The sequence below is a fragment of the Lathyrus oleraceus genome, chromosome 7 (assembly GCF_024323335.1).
Source record: "Lathyrus oleraceus cultivar Zhongwan6 chromosome 7, CAAS_Psat_ZW6_1.0, whole genome shotgun sequence".
Classification (NCBI taxonomy): domain Eukaryota; kingdom Viridiplantae; phylum Streptophyta; class Magnoliopsida; order Fabales; family Fabaceae; genus Lathyrus; species Lathyrus oleraceus.
In genome coordinates this window covers 15,708,156-15,723,240 of record NC_066585.1, presented here as the reverse complement: position 1 = coordinate 15,723,240, position 15,085 = coordinate 15,708,156, and the positions used below count along the sequence as shown (strand labels likewise).

At 36.8% G+C, this 15,085-nt stretch overlaps 1 protein-coding gene across 1 annotated transcript; it reads left to right on the top strand.

The window, feature by feature from the left end:
- The first annotated feature begins 3,306 nt into the window (after nucleotides 1-3,306).
- Nucleotides 3,307-14,384, top strand: LOC127105246 (nuclear pore complex protein NUP155). The gene is made up of 13 exons (XM_051042416.1): nucleotides 3,307-3,662; nucleotides 4,291-4,460; nucleotides 5,041-5,167; nucleotides 7,609-7,871; nucleotides 8,087-9,737; nucleotides 9,823-10,035; nucleotides 10,166-10,413; nucleotides 10,535-10,952; nucleotides 11,158-11,348; nucleotides 12,165-12,513; nucleotides 13,019-13,237; nucleotides 13,336-13,661; nucleotides 14,157-14,384. Exons 1-13 carry the CDS (start codon nucleotides 3,504-3,506, stop codon nucleotides 14,272-14,274), a joined length of 4,452 nt encoding a protein of 1,483 aa, XP_050898373.1. The 5' UTR covers nucleotides 3,307-3,503; the 3' UTR covers nucleotides 14,275-14,384.
- Nucleotides 14,385-15,085: the final 701 nt, after the last annotated feature.

Sequence of the window (15,085 nt, the reverse complement as noted above, 5' to 3'; positions counted from 1 at the left end):
ATTGGGATAAGTCTCAATCTGATTCTGATGTTAGAACCTCTGAAGAAAGGTCAGAGTTAAGAATTTCTGAAGTTGGAGTAAACTCTGACGTTGATTCTGATTCTGATAGTGATTCTGACTCTGGAGAAGACTCAGAAGATGAAGGTGACTCTGATGACCCAGACTCTGATGGTAATCCAGATTCTAGTGGCAATTCAGACTCTGGAAATATACCAGCCCCTGAAGATGGTCAAAGCTCTGGAGGAAGTCAACCATCTGAAGCTAGAAACTCTGAAGCTCAAGACTCTGAACAAGTTCAGAGACCACAAAGAATCAGAAACATCCCCAGAAGATATGCAGAATTTGACATGCTGCAAGACACTGAAGTAGACTCTGAAGGAGAAGTTATTCAGTGTGCCATGTTAGTAGACTCTGAACCCATAAGTACAGAAGAGGCTGTTAAGCAGAAGCTCTGGCTGAAGGCCATGAAAGAAGAACTTGATGCTATAGAGAGAAACAAGACTTGGAAGCTGACAGAACTTCCAAAAGACAAGAAAGCCATCAGCGTCAGATGGGTTTTCAAGCAGAAGTTAAAGCCAGATGGTTCAATTGGCAAACATAAAGCAAGGTTGGTAGCCAAAGGATTTCTACAGAAACCTGGGCTGGATTACTCTGAAGTGTTTGCACCTGTAGCAAGACATGAAACAATCAGAATGGTGATTGCAATAGCTGCTAACAGGAATTGACCTCTGATGCATTTAGATGTAAAATCTGCATTTCTGAACGGTCCATTAGAAGAAGAAGTTTACGTGTCACAACCTCCTGGATTTGTGAAAAAGAATCAGGAAGGGATGGTGTACAGATTATACAAAGCTCTATATGGATTGAAACAAGCACCCAGAGCTTGGAATCAGAAGATTGATTCATTTTTCAAGAAGCAAGGCTTTCAGAAATGTGATATGGAGTACGGTGTCTATGTTCATCATACTTCTGAAGGAAATATGACTCTGGTATGTTTATATGTTGATGATATACTGCTGACTGGAAGTTCTGAACAGGAGATAGCCAAGTTCAAGAAAGTTCTGATGAATGAATTCGAAATGACTGATCTAGGCAAAATGACATACTTTCTAGGGATGGAATTCAGATACTCTGAGAAAGGTATTATTTTGCATCAGCTCAAGTATGAATTAGAAATTCTGAAGAGATTTAATCTGAAGAATTGTAAGATTGCTGTCACACCTTCTGATACAAATCAGAAACTGGATTCTGACTCTGATGGAAAGGATGTGGACGCTACAACCTTCAAACAGTTGGTTGGTTCTCTGAGGTATTTGTGCAATACCAGACCTGATATTTGCTATTCAGTTGGGATGGTTAGTAGGTTCATGAGTAAACCTAAGTGGTCCCATTACCAAGCTACTGTCAGGATTCTGAGGTATATCAAGGGAACTCTGAAGTATGGAGTATTATTTCCTTCTGGAAGAAAGGATGAGTCAGAACTTTTGAGTTATTCAGATTCTGATTGGTGTGGAGACAGAGTTGACAGAAGAAGTACGTCTGGGTACTTATTCAAATTTCTAGGAGGTCCCATTTCTTGGTGTTCCAAGAAGCAACCTGTTGTGGCGTTGTCAACTTGTGAAGCTGAATACATTGCAGGTGCTGTTACTGCATGCCAAGCTGTGTGGATTCTGAATCTATTGCAGGATCTGAAGATTAAAGTAAACAAACCTCTGAAGCTGATGATTGACAACAAGTCTGCAATCAATCTTGCCAGAAACCCAGTGTTACATGGGAGAAGCAATCACATTGAGACCAAGTATCATTTTCTGAGACATCAAGTTCAGAGGGGAGTGTTAGAAGTTGTACACTGCAGCACTCAGAAACAGTTGGCAGATGTTCTGACGAAAGCTATCAAGACTGATCAATTTCTCAGATTAAGGAATGGAATTGGTGTCACAAGTTTTGATGGAATATGAATTAAGGGATGGTATTAGAAGTAATTCATATTTATTAGTTGTACTATTTTCTTAGCCCCTAAGTTTGTTAGAGGGTATTTTAGTATTTTATCCTATTCTAGTAACCCTAGTTTTAGCTTATAAATAGGGTGACAATCATTGTAACTTTTATCATGTTTTGTAGCCGTCATTCTCTTAATAGAATATTTCCGTTCATCATTCATTCTACCTTTGCACCAACACATTGGTAGGGGGCTATAGTGAAATGGAGTTGAATCGTATGAATTATCTGGAATATAGACATACATGATGGTTGCGTATGGTTGTTTGTGGTAAGAGTTTGGTTCCTGGTTATGAGTTTGGGTGTGTAACATGAATTGGTTGTGAGGTTGGATGTTTGGTGGTCGAGTGTATATGGTGTGGTGATGATGTGAGGTTGGTCGTTGGGTTTGACTGGGTTGACATTGTGCTTGAGTTTGGTTGTTGAGCGGAGATTTAAATTCTCCTGATCTTTTCACCCTCTGCAATTTCTCCATCCAACCAACGATTCAAGGTCTTGTTAAGATGTTCAAACGTATACATCCCAAAGTCGGATTTTCATCGGATGCTGCACTGAAATTAAATCGACATTTTTCTTGTGAATATAAGGACACATGTACGAAGACATATACAAAAAGGAAGGAGATTGAAGAAAAATGGAAAAAGATAATAAGAAGATTTGTAAAAAATTATGGGAGGGTGCTTCTGTATTTATAGACGGGCAAAAGAGCATGACAGGAGCAATAGCCACATGCATTGACGCATCCACCGAATGGATTATGCATGCGCCATTACATGTGGCACATTGGACATGCATGTGCCAACGCAAATGACGCCCATGTTTAGCAGAATCATTGCAAGCGCAAATACAAATGACGCATTGTTTCATTTTTGTTGAAAAAATGATTATATTGATAAATATTTTGAAATAGTGATTATTTTAATATTATTTTTAAAAAAATTGATTATTTAATTTTTTTTTTACCTTCCATCATAGTTGATAAGTTTGAAATAGTGGAAAAATGATTTTGTTTTGCGGACATTCTAGCTAAATCAAAAGTTGATAAATTAAAACATTCAGCTTTTTTTTTCTTTTTCTTTTTCATTTTAAGAAAAAGCACAAAATAAAAAAATAAAAACTTTTTTTTAACTAAATAAATAAACGTTAATAGTACCCTATTTTTACCGTTCAAATCAATAAAGATAAATTTTTTTAGTATTAGTTGACACTTGACAAGTGAATCCAATGTAGCAATCTCAAGCCATTATTTTTGATTTGACTGAAATCTCACGCTATAAATTTGAATAACATTTTCTTTAATATTATTATTTAACTTTTTAGTAGACCAGTACTTGTTTATTTCCATCACCAGAAATTTTGCCCGCCACTCTCAAATTACGAAACCCACCTCAAAACCCTACTTCGCCTTTCACTCATTTCTCTCTCTTCTCTCTCTCTTTCTCTCTCTAGACTCGTGAAACCAGAGTGGGCTTCAATTCAATTCCAGTTCTCCGGTCGGCGGTGGAATGTCGTGGGAAGACGAGGTTGTGATTCGCGATGTCACCAATGCCGGTCTTGTTGTCAGTGATCGAATTGGCCGTGAAGTTTCGTCTCAGCTTGACCTCGAAGAAGCTCTAGAAGCTTCCAGATATGCTAGCCATCCTTATTCTACTCACCCTAGAGAGGTTTTCTTCTTCAATTTTTCAGCCGTTTTGTTTATTGTTTTTAGATTCATGTGTTTCTAGTTTATTCTCCGATTTTGTTTGTGTAGAATTGTATAAGGAACTTTCACTTATTTCATGAGAAATTACTAGAGGTTAAATAGGAGGTGTTTTTAGCATAGTTAGTGTGTGTTAGGTTATGTGGTGACAAAAATTGATTTTAGTGAGTTCAAGGAAAGGGTGATTTTTTGTTTGGATACATTCATTAAAAAATGAATTAAGTGAAAAAATTAATTATAGAATAAAAATCTTCAATTATAAAATTGATTATGACTAAAAGTGAGTTGAAGGAAAAAGTGATTTATGTTTGAATAGTGAATTAAACAATAGATTAATTATTGTTTGAATATATTCATTTCTGTGTAATCGTTATTTGGGTGGAAAAATTAGTTATAGAATCAAAAGCTTCGATTTTTAGCTTCAATTTAAGATCGATTTTAGAGGCAGAATGAATTCTACTTGAGAGCAACCAAACATGTTATAATTAGTTCTGGGTCATCCAAAAGTGAAACTAAATATACAAATGTTGTGTGGTAGTTGTTCAGTTTTACACGTTTTCTATGTCTGATTGCATATTGTTGTTGTTTTTCAGTGGCCCCCTTTAGTTGAGGTAGCGAATACATGGGAGTTGCCTCCCGTTCTTATTGAAAGGTACAGAGCGGCCGGTGGGGAAGGGACTGCTTTTTGTGGAATATTTCCAGAAATACGTAGGGCATGGGCTTCTGTGGACAACACCTTGTTTCTTTGGCGTTTTGATAAGTGGTAAGTACTGTTGTGATGTGTTTAAAAGGCCGAGGCTGGACACGCCCCCTTCGCACTCTTGAATCAAAGCCGTGTTCATCTTTTTAGCTGCCTCCTATTTTTTTTATTTGGCAGTTCAAGCAGTCCAAGAAGCTTGTGTCCATTAATTATAATCCCGCTGTTTCTTTTTATCTTTTCAATGGTCTGCATTTTTGTTGTGACTATAGAACCCCATAGACTGCTGCTTAAATTCTTATTTGGGTGTTTCTAGTTGGTCTGCTATAATGGTTTAAGAGCTATTAGTTTGAGTAGTTGGTGTATGAACGTTGATAAGGAAATTTTACTAAGCATTTAGTTTAGAAAGAAAGTTTATCCCTAAAAATATTTGAAGATAAAAATACAATTTCTTTAAGTTCTAACTTTTGACTGTATAACTTCTAATTCTGTTTTATAATTATTTTGGCTTTTTGATCATTAATGTATATATTTTGACGAAGGAATGTTTTATGTGGCTAAAAGTTGTTTCGACTGTTGTATTTTAGTGAAACCAATATTTTAAATGGGCTGTAGTTCTTCTAATCTAACATTACTGCTTCCTTAGGGATGGCCAGTGTCCTGAATATAGCAAGGAGGAACAAGCTATTTGTGCTGTCAGTCTTGCAAAATCAAAACCTGGTGTTTTCGTCGAAGCTATCCAATATCTTTTAATCTTAGCAACCCCGGTTGAGGTATTGGCCATTTATTTTTTAATACTCTTCCAAGGGCTTCTGTACTAAAATATTGTGCTTCTGAAGTTGTTCTTTGTGTTATGCAGTTAATTGCTTATTTTGTACCCGAGCAACATCATTTGTGTTAGTTTGTATTGGGAATTAAAGTCTCACATCAAAAAAGAAAAGACAAAAATAATTTTATAGAACGCAACACCCCTAAACTTACAAGCCGATTTTGTAAGGACTAATTAGTCTCAATATAAAAGCCTAATATGTTGTCAGATTGTATTGGTTAGGGCCACCCACCATATTATCCTCGCATCAAGCCCCAATGTGTTGGGCATTAGGGGTGTATTGGGAAAAACCTTCTCACATTGCAAATAGTTAGGGTCTGAAAATAATTTATAGAGTTGTATCCGTCAACTTACTAGCCGGTTTTGTATGGATGACTTGGATTCAATATACAAATCTAATAGTTTGCCACTTCTACTAACTAATAACTGTTCTTCTGGATTGAATATTGTCCCTTTCATGTCTTGAAGTGCTATATGTTCTTGCTTCTGGAATCTTATAATTGAATGCCATCTGCAACATTTTATTAAATTGAATGATGGGTATTAAATTAAATTATATTAAATTGAAGTGCTATATGTTCTTGCTTCTGGAATCTTATAATTTATAATTGAACGCCATCTGTAGTGTTGTATTAAAGTCAACAGTAAATTAAACAAAGGTTACTGTTGATATTTGTAAATATAGTATTAAGAATATTTGTATATCGAATAGTCTCACATCGACTATATCATGTAATTAGTTATAATCTCTCTTTCTCTATAATAAATTCTCCGTAGTGCTTTTTAAAACACACGGTTTATTCAAATGTCTCTTAGTCTCTTGTATTTCAACATGGTATCAGAGCCTCGTTTAAGATCCGGTGGACCACCTACTATGTTTTCCGCTATCGGGCCACCCACCATTTATTTCCACGCTCCAGTTGTCTAGTCCTGAGTGTGAGGGTGTGTGTTAAGAGTCCCACATTGGATACTATATGGCCTGAACATATGTTTATAAGTGGGGGCAGTCCTCACTCTACCAACCGGTATTGTAGGGTTGAGTTAGGCCCAACTACATTTCTTAATAGTTACAATGTCCGGTGGTTACACTAGACAAAATAAAATTAATGGAAAATTTGGTGTATTCCCTTATAACGGAGGTAGTAGAAATGTAGAATCTCGCCTTAGGTGGCTTGGACATGCACACATAGAATCACTTGTAAAAAGAGTATACAGATGTAGAATAGTCCATAATTAGAGGTAGAAGGGAGATCAATGAAATTTATAGACCAAACTAGTTAGAGATATTTAAAGATGATTAGTGTTTCTGGACCAAATAAATTATAGGATTTTATGACTTGAATCAATTCATGTAGCTGACTCCACCTAGCGATAAAAGGCCTTATTGTTTGTTGTCTGAACTGTTGATAGGTAATATTAATCTATCAACCTGTTTTTATGTGGTTCTCTTTGTGGTTGAATAGCACTTTGGTTGGAATTAAGCTAAGGAAGGATAGCTACTTTCCCTAAAGTTTTCCAATAGCAGTGATAAATATCACAAGTAGTTTGGTTAGTCTTCTTTTGGACTTATTCATGCCCTCATTTTTGTTTCAGTACACGGTTTTGTGTTAAAAGATTAGATATAATTATGGCTCTATTATGGGGTCATTCAGGAGATTGATACCTGGTGGCTTTTACACGTTAATGACATAGGTACCAAGTGCACTTTAGAAAGGGAAGATGATTTAGCTCATGTTAAGGTTCCTATTTTCTCTACAGAGTTATTCAAGCATGACTGCGGCATATAAATGGTTTACCGTGTTTTCCTTTATAAATGAATCAAGATATTGAATGAAATAATTAGGATTATGATTAATTCTCCAGAAGATAAATAGAGTACATAAACTAGGTTCTGTGTATTATGGAACCCTACAAAATAGTCCAATTTAGTAAATTTTATTAAAATACTACATCTTTACCCTCTTTTTTTTATTACTATAAAATTGTTTTTTACTAAAAGTGATAAGCGTTTATCTTTATTCTCCTTTAAACCCTTTTTTGGGTTGTCCATATTAGACAAACCCCATAAAAATAATTTTATAAACTTAACAAGGTCTTTGAGTCTTGTTTATGTCCTTTAGAGAATCACCCGAAATAGAAAATCCAACATCATACTGGTATTTTTCTGTAGTTAAAATAATTATTTCCCAAGATTTTAATACTTTTATGTGGTGATTTTGTTAGTTGTTCACTACATGCTGCTATAAGATTTCTATAATAACATGTTATGAGATCTTTTTATCCATCGGTTAAAGAGTAACAAGTTTTCTATGAACCAGTGCAGTATGTTCTTTTCAGACTTCCATGTGGGGGCAGTATTGTTTCTTACACCATTCTTTTTCTCAGTTGATTTTAGTTGGAGTGTGCTGCTCTGGAGGAGCAGATGGCTCAGATCCATTTGCCGAAGTTTCGTTACAGCCATTGCCAGATTATACAGTATCATCTGATGGGGTTACGATGACATGTGTAGCATGTACTGACAAGGGCCGCATTTTCTTTGCTGGCCGTGATGGTCACATATATGAGCTTCTTTATTCAACTGGCTCAGGATGGCAAAAGCGCTGCAGAAAAGTTTGTGTCACTGCTGGTCTAGGAAGTGTAATTTCAAGGTACTTTGTGCTTTTTTAATATTTTTGTGGTATAATATTACTATCTGCATTACTCATTTTTATTTTTATAATCTTAGAATTGTATGTTTATTTTGTAAATGATATCTAAGTGCGTGCACACATGCGCACACATATATTCATATACTCACCTCAATTTTGCATACAAGTGTTTATTTGTTAATTCTGTAGTAACCTGTCTTAGCTGTTATTTGCAGATGGGTCATACCAAATGTATTCAATTTTGGAGCTGTTGACCCTGTTGTTGAAATGGTTTTTGACAATGAGCGACAGATATTGTATGCTAGAACTGAAGAGATGAAAATTCAGGTTTATGTTCTTGGACCAATTGGCGATGGACCATTAAAGAAAGTGGCTGAAGAAAGGAATCTTGTCAATCAGAAAGATGCACATCATGGAAGCAGACAATCAAATGGATCAAGAGCATCAAGTCGATCACCGAAGCCATCTATTGTTAGCATTTCACCCTTATCTACACTTGAATCCAAATGGCTACATCTTGTTGCTGTTTTATCAGATGGCAGAAGGATGTACCTATCCACCTCTCCAACTAGCGGAAGCCTGAACGGATTCAACACCAACCATCACAAACCTAGCTGTTTAAAGGTTGTCACAACAAGGCCTGCTCCTCCTTGGGGTGTTAGTGGTGGCCTCACGTTTGGAACTATGGCTCTTGCTGGTAGACCACAAAATGAGGATCTCTCACTGAAAGTTGAGGCAGCCTATTATTCTGCGGGAACTCTTATTCTTTCAGATGCCTCACCTCCTACTATGCCTTCACTCCTTGTTTTAAACAGGGATTCGAGCACACAGTCATCACCATCGGGTAATGTAGGGACAGGTACGAGGAATTCCCGGGCACTACGGGAATCTGTATCATCTTTACTAGTTGAAGGTCGAATGCTTTCTGTGGCCGATGTTTTACCTCTACCAGATACTTCAGCTACTGTGCAGTCTCTATATTCAGAAATTGAGTTTGGTGTTTTTGGGAGCTCAATGGAATCGTGTGAAAGGGCGTCGGGTAAACTGTGGGCAAGGGGGGACCTCTCAACCCAACATATATTGCCAAGGAGGAGAATTGTCATCTTCAGCACCATGGGCATGATGGAAATTGTTTTTAACAGGCCACTAGACATTTTAAGGAGGCTATTAGAGTCCAACTTTCCGAGATCAGTTTTAGAAGATTTCTTCAATCGTTTTGGTGCCGGGGAGGCAGCTGCAATGTGTTTAATGCTAGCGGCGAGGATAGTGCATTCTGAAAACTTTATCAGCAATGTTATTGCTGAGAAGGCAGCTGAAGCTTTTGAGGACCCAAGACTTGTTGGCATGCCACAACTTGAAGGCACTAATGCATTATCAAACACAAGAACTGCTGGTGGTGGATTTAGCATGGGCCAGGTTGTTCAGGAGGCTGAGCCTGTTTTTTCAGGTGCACATGAAGGGCTCTGTTTGTGTTCATCTAGATTACTCTTTCCTCTATGGGAACTACCTGTAATGGTTATAAAAGGAAGTGCAGGTGCTTCAGGCACTTCATTTGAAAATGGGGTAGTTGTATGCAGACTATCCATTGGGGCTATGCAAGTCCTTGAACACAAACTTCGATCTTTAGAGAATTTCTTAAGATCTAGAAGGAACCAGAGGAGGGGACTTTATGGCTGTGTAGCAGGTTTAGGTGATGTTAGTGGTTCAATTCTGTATGGTAGTGGTTCTGCATTGGGTGCTGGTGACCGAAGTATGGTAAGAAACTTGTTTGGTGCATATTCCAGAAATATGGAATCCAATGGTGGTGGAGCCACAAATAAAAGGCAAAGGTTACCATATAGTCCTGCAGAATTAGCAGCCATGGAGGTGGGCCTATATTGTTAAATGTTCGCACTAGTGTTGTTTTTAAAGCTATTAGTTTAATTTTTCACTTCTGTTTGCTGTGCCACAGGTGAGGGCAATGGAGTGCATTAGGCAGCTGCTCCTTAGGGCTGGTGAAGCTCTCTTTTTGCTTCAACTCCTCTCTCAGCATCACGTCACTCGCCTGATTCAAGGATTTGATGCTAACCTTCAACAAGCCTTAGTTCAGTTAACATTTCATCAACTTGTTTGTTCCGAGGATGGCGACCGTCTTGCTACAAGGCTTATATCTGCTCTAATGGAGGTAAAATATTATTTAGGCAATCCATGAAAGGAATTTTATATACAAAAGTTTACACATCAACGTAAATTCTTTTCTTGAATTAACTTTAGGAACTTATATAAGTTTTCGTAACTATATTGCATTGCTCCAGTATTACACTGGTACAGATGGCAGGGGAACTGTAGATGACATTAGTAAGAGATTAAGAGAGGGTTGTCCAAGCTACTACAAGGAGTCTGATTACAAATTCTTCTTAGCCGTGGAAGCCCTGGAGAGAGCTGCTGTGACTATAGATGATGAAGAAAAGGAGACTCTCGCTCGCGAGGCATTGAATTCCTTGAGCAAAGTTCCAGAGTCTGCGGACTTACGCACTGTTTGCAAACGTTTTGAGGATTTGAGGTTTATATTTTCTTTCGTAGCCCTTTTCCATTTCCATGTCATGTATCATCATTTGTTTCCATAGCCTATGATTAGCCAGCACGCCTTCAATCTCAATGTCAAATTCACTGTCCGATTGCAGGTTTTATGAAGCTGTTGTGTCCTTACCTCTTCAAAAGGCACAGGCTATCGACCCTGCAGGGGATGCTTATAATGATGAAATTGATGCAACAGTCAGAGAACAAGCACTTGCTCAACGTGAGCAGTGTTATGAGATAATTATCAGTGCTTTGCGCTCTCTTAAAGGTGACAGTGACACCTTGCGGAAGGAATTTAGCTCTCCCATTAGATCTGCTTCACAAGCTGCACTTGATCCAGCCTCTCGGAAAAAGTATATAAGCCAAATTGTTCAGCTGGGTGTTCAATCACCTGACAGAATTTTCCATGAGTATCTTTACCAGGCTATGATCGATTTAGGTCTTGAGAATGAACTGTTAGAGTATGGAGGCCCTGACCTGTTGTCATTTTTACAAAGTGCTGGTCGTAAACCCATACACGAGGTTGCTTATTATCCTTTTCTATCCAATAATTTGTTAATGGCCTAATGTTTACTTGGTCAAAAGCATAAATATTGTGTTTTTGATTTAGCTGTATACATTTGCATGCAGAAACAACACACTATTCATGCTTTTCACAACATTTCTTAGAAAAACTGTATCTTGCTAATTATTTTCATGATCTTCTTTTGTTTTCCCTATCTGCTAGGTTCGTGCTGTGACCGCAACAACTTCTCCAATGGGCCAATCAGGAGCACCTATGTCCTCTAATCAAGTCAAGTACTATGAACTTTTGGCACGTTATTACGTCTTGAAGCGACAACATATGCTTGCTGCTCATGCATTGCTAAGACTAGCTGGAAGACCTTCAACTGACGGAGTTCCTGCTCTTGAACAAAGGTCAATCAGTTCCTCACTCCTTGTCATTCCTTTTGTATTAATTTGGAAACTTCTGGATTTCTGAAGAGTTTGTTGCTTGATTGCTGCAAAACTCATCGGGCTAGATCACATTAATGAATACTGTCACCATAGTTGGATCTCATCTTTTGAATGCGAATTCAGTTTATGATGTCAAGCTGAACTTTTTGCCAAATAATGAATGACATCATGGATAAAACTGTTAAGGTCCCACATTGGTCAGGTATATGGTTAAAGTATTCCTTATAATGACTTTGGAACATTCCTCCCCCTTGAATTAGCTTTAGCGGTTGAGTTAGTGTGCTCTCAATTATAATGGAAAATGGATGTATATCTTGAAATACATTTGCTAAAGAAAGAGAGAATCTTGAATTCTTTTATTTCAAGAAAAGAAATCTTATTTCAATCTTGTTAATCAGGGTTGAAGCTGGAGTTTTTTCGCCACTAATATTCTAGATGGATTTATGTGCTGCTATTTCATCAACACTCATAAAAGATGCTAAAGCTGACTCTTAATCTAGCCATATAAAACATGGAAATTGATTCCTGAATCCTTATGCACTCTTAGTTTTCAAATGAGCATTGCTTGATATGCGTTTTCGATGACATAAATGCATTGACAAGTGTAGGCCTGTACTTGTTCTAGTGCAAAATTCTGCATTTTACATGCCTTTCGTTGATACCCCTTTTCTACCAAAGTCCTCTACAGGGTTCTCTAGAATTTCAGATCGCCTGAATAGTTTCAGTTAGCTTGCACGGACATCTTCTCATAGTTTTTTTTTGCTTTGTATTATTTAGGTGTCAATACCTAAGCGATGCTGTTCTACAGGCAAAGAATGCAACTAATAGTGATGGGTTGGTTAGTTCTACTCGAAGTTCCAGCGACACTGGATTACTAGATATGATTGAAGGGAAGCTTGCTGTTCTTCGGTTTCAGATAAAAATAAAAGATGAACTAGAGGCTATGGCTTCCAGTTCTGAGGTTTTACAGAGCACATCCAATTCTGTTGAAAATGGTATTGTCCCCGAGGCCAGTTCAACTATTGATGCCAATGTAACACGGGAAAAAGCCAAGGAGTTATCATCAGATTTGAAGAGCATAACACAGTTATATAATGAATATGCTGTTCCCTTTAAGCTATGGGAGGTACTTCTTTATCTTTCTGACTGTGTGTAGATTTGTGCAACCTCAGATATTTCTCATCTGGTTGCTCTTGCTCACATTGATTGATAATGAACAATTATTAGGTGTCCTTCAGAGGCTTTTGAACTTTAGCATCGAGAATTATTCTGAGCTATTTACTTCCATGTATTGTTTAGTTGACGGAAAAAATAGATGCATTGTCTGGTTAGTTTTTTCAGAGCGAAAAATAGAAATTTGCGGTCGCCATACTCATCATAAATTTGCAACTCTTATTTTCTCCTCTGTCAAATCATTTACCTTTTTTCTTTCTTGTGACATGATTTACCTTTTCTGTTGTGTCAAACCAAGTGAAGCATTACTGATTGTGTTGTATCTGCCACGGTTTTGGTTCTGCTTGGCTGTTCTTGGTTATGTATTATTCTTCTCGATAACATTGACATGACAAAATGAAGCTCTGAAACTTATCCAATCTCGTGTTAACATTCTTTATTTCCTATTTTTCTTTCAGACATGCCTGGAGATGCTGTACTTTGCCAATTATTCGGGTGATAGTGACAGTAGCATTGTCAGAGAGACATGGGCTAGACTTATAGATCAAGCTATTTCAAGAGGGGGCATTGCTGAAGCTTGCTCAGTACTTAAGAGAGTTGGGCCGCGACTATATCCCGGTGATGGAACTGTTTTACAGCTTGACATTATTTGTCTTCACCTGGAGAAGGCTGGACTGGTATATTCTCAATTTTGCTGACAATTTATATTGTCTGTTGTTGCTGCTTTATAATTTTTATATCTCTGTTATACTCATGAATTCGTGTCTTTTTGTAGGAGAGATTAAATTCAGGGGTCGAATCCGTTGGAGATGAAGATGTCGCGAGAGCACTTGTTTCTGCTTGTAAGGGTGCCGCAGAACCTGTCTTGAATGCATATGACCAATTGTTATCAAATGGGGCAATTTTGCCATCCCCGAATCTTAGATTACGGATGCTGAGATCAGTTCTAGTGGTGCTTCGTGAGTGGGCTATGTCTATATATTCACACAGGATGGGTACAACTGCCACTGGTTCTTCCATAATATTAGGTGGTGGATTCTCATTAGAACGTACAGTTGCTAGCCAAGGAATTCGGGACAAGGTCACAAGTGTGGCAAACAGGTTAACATCCTTATACTTTTATGTATATTCTTACTATTAATACTTGTCATTTTTTATGTGCATCATTTTTACCAACAAAAATAATTATGTGGGCTACTATTCCTTGACCCCAATATAATATTATATTTGAAATTTTCCGATTGTTTTATTCTTCCATTGATGTTGCTACTATTCCTTTTGTTAGTCAATTTGGTTGTCTTTTGTTGGTTGGTTTGGTTCTCATATGTGTCTTCAGTAAATCAGTTTTGTCTATGTAATTACTAACAGAAGACAGTTGCTGTTATTAAATCTTTTTTGATTCATTTAAGAATTATGTTGATATTGTCACATTATGGGATCAAAATGACTCATTACTCCAATTATTGTTACGAAACAATCTCGTTGTTTTGTATTTTCAAAGTTTTTATAGAAAATAACAAAAACAAGTGTGTTCATTTTCAATTGTTTACAGTTAGACCAATGTTAAATTTTACTCTGATTGACATATACTTACAGGTATATGACTGAAGTACGGAGGTTAGCCCTTCCGCAGAGCCAAACAGAAGTGGTTTACCGTGGCTTTAAAGAACTCGAAGAGTCGCTCATAAGTCCTAATTCATATGGTCGATTTTGATCTTTGTTACAATATAATATGTTGTATCAATTGCTCTTGTGAAATAATATATATTATTTGAAATAAGTTTCAAATGTTCCATATTGGAAGTGATTTTCCTTTTTCTTTCATTTTTGACCCAATCTTCCAAAATCAATCTTCTGTAATCAATTTAGAATATCATCATATCATATCTTGGGGTATATAATATTCTGCCTCTCTAGCAAGCTGTCGTTCGAGCCTAATTCTGTGATGTTTTCTACAGACGTGAGAGTTGATATCAGGTCACAGCATTGTATCAATCATAGTAGTTAAGTATGCATATTGCCTCTAGGCTTTTTTTTACCTAAATTCTGAATATTGGTGTAACAGTTTTAAACGTCAGCATACAACCAAGTTCTTAAGGGTTCTTATGGATCGCAAATAGTATGTGCTATGGTAATAATACGAATAAATTTTCAAAAAGTACGCGACATTAACAGAATTTATAACTAAATAAAGCCAACATATTGTTTTGGTGTAGCAATTTGCTCACTCATTGTACCTTTTTTTTACATTCTACTTTAATTTTTAAGTAACTTTACATTGAGTAAATATAATAATTTCCATGTCTCGTAAGAGTCTCACCACAAGCAAAAATAAGGGCATTGCAAAAGTGATTCTTTATTCACTTGATACTTAAAATTGATTATATAATGAGAATGAGTATATATAGGAAAGGGAATTTAATTTAGGACAATCAAATAATGTTGAAATTGGATCCCTATAAATGCTTTTCTATCATAAAATAGGAAATAAAATCAAAGCTATAATCCTAATTATTACATACTAA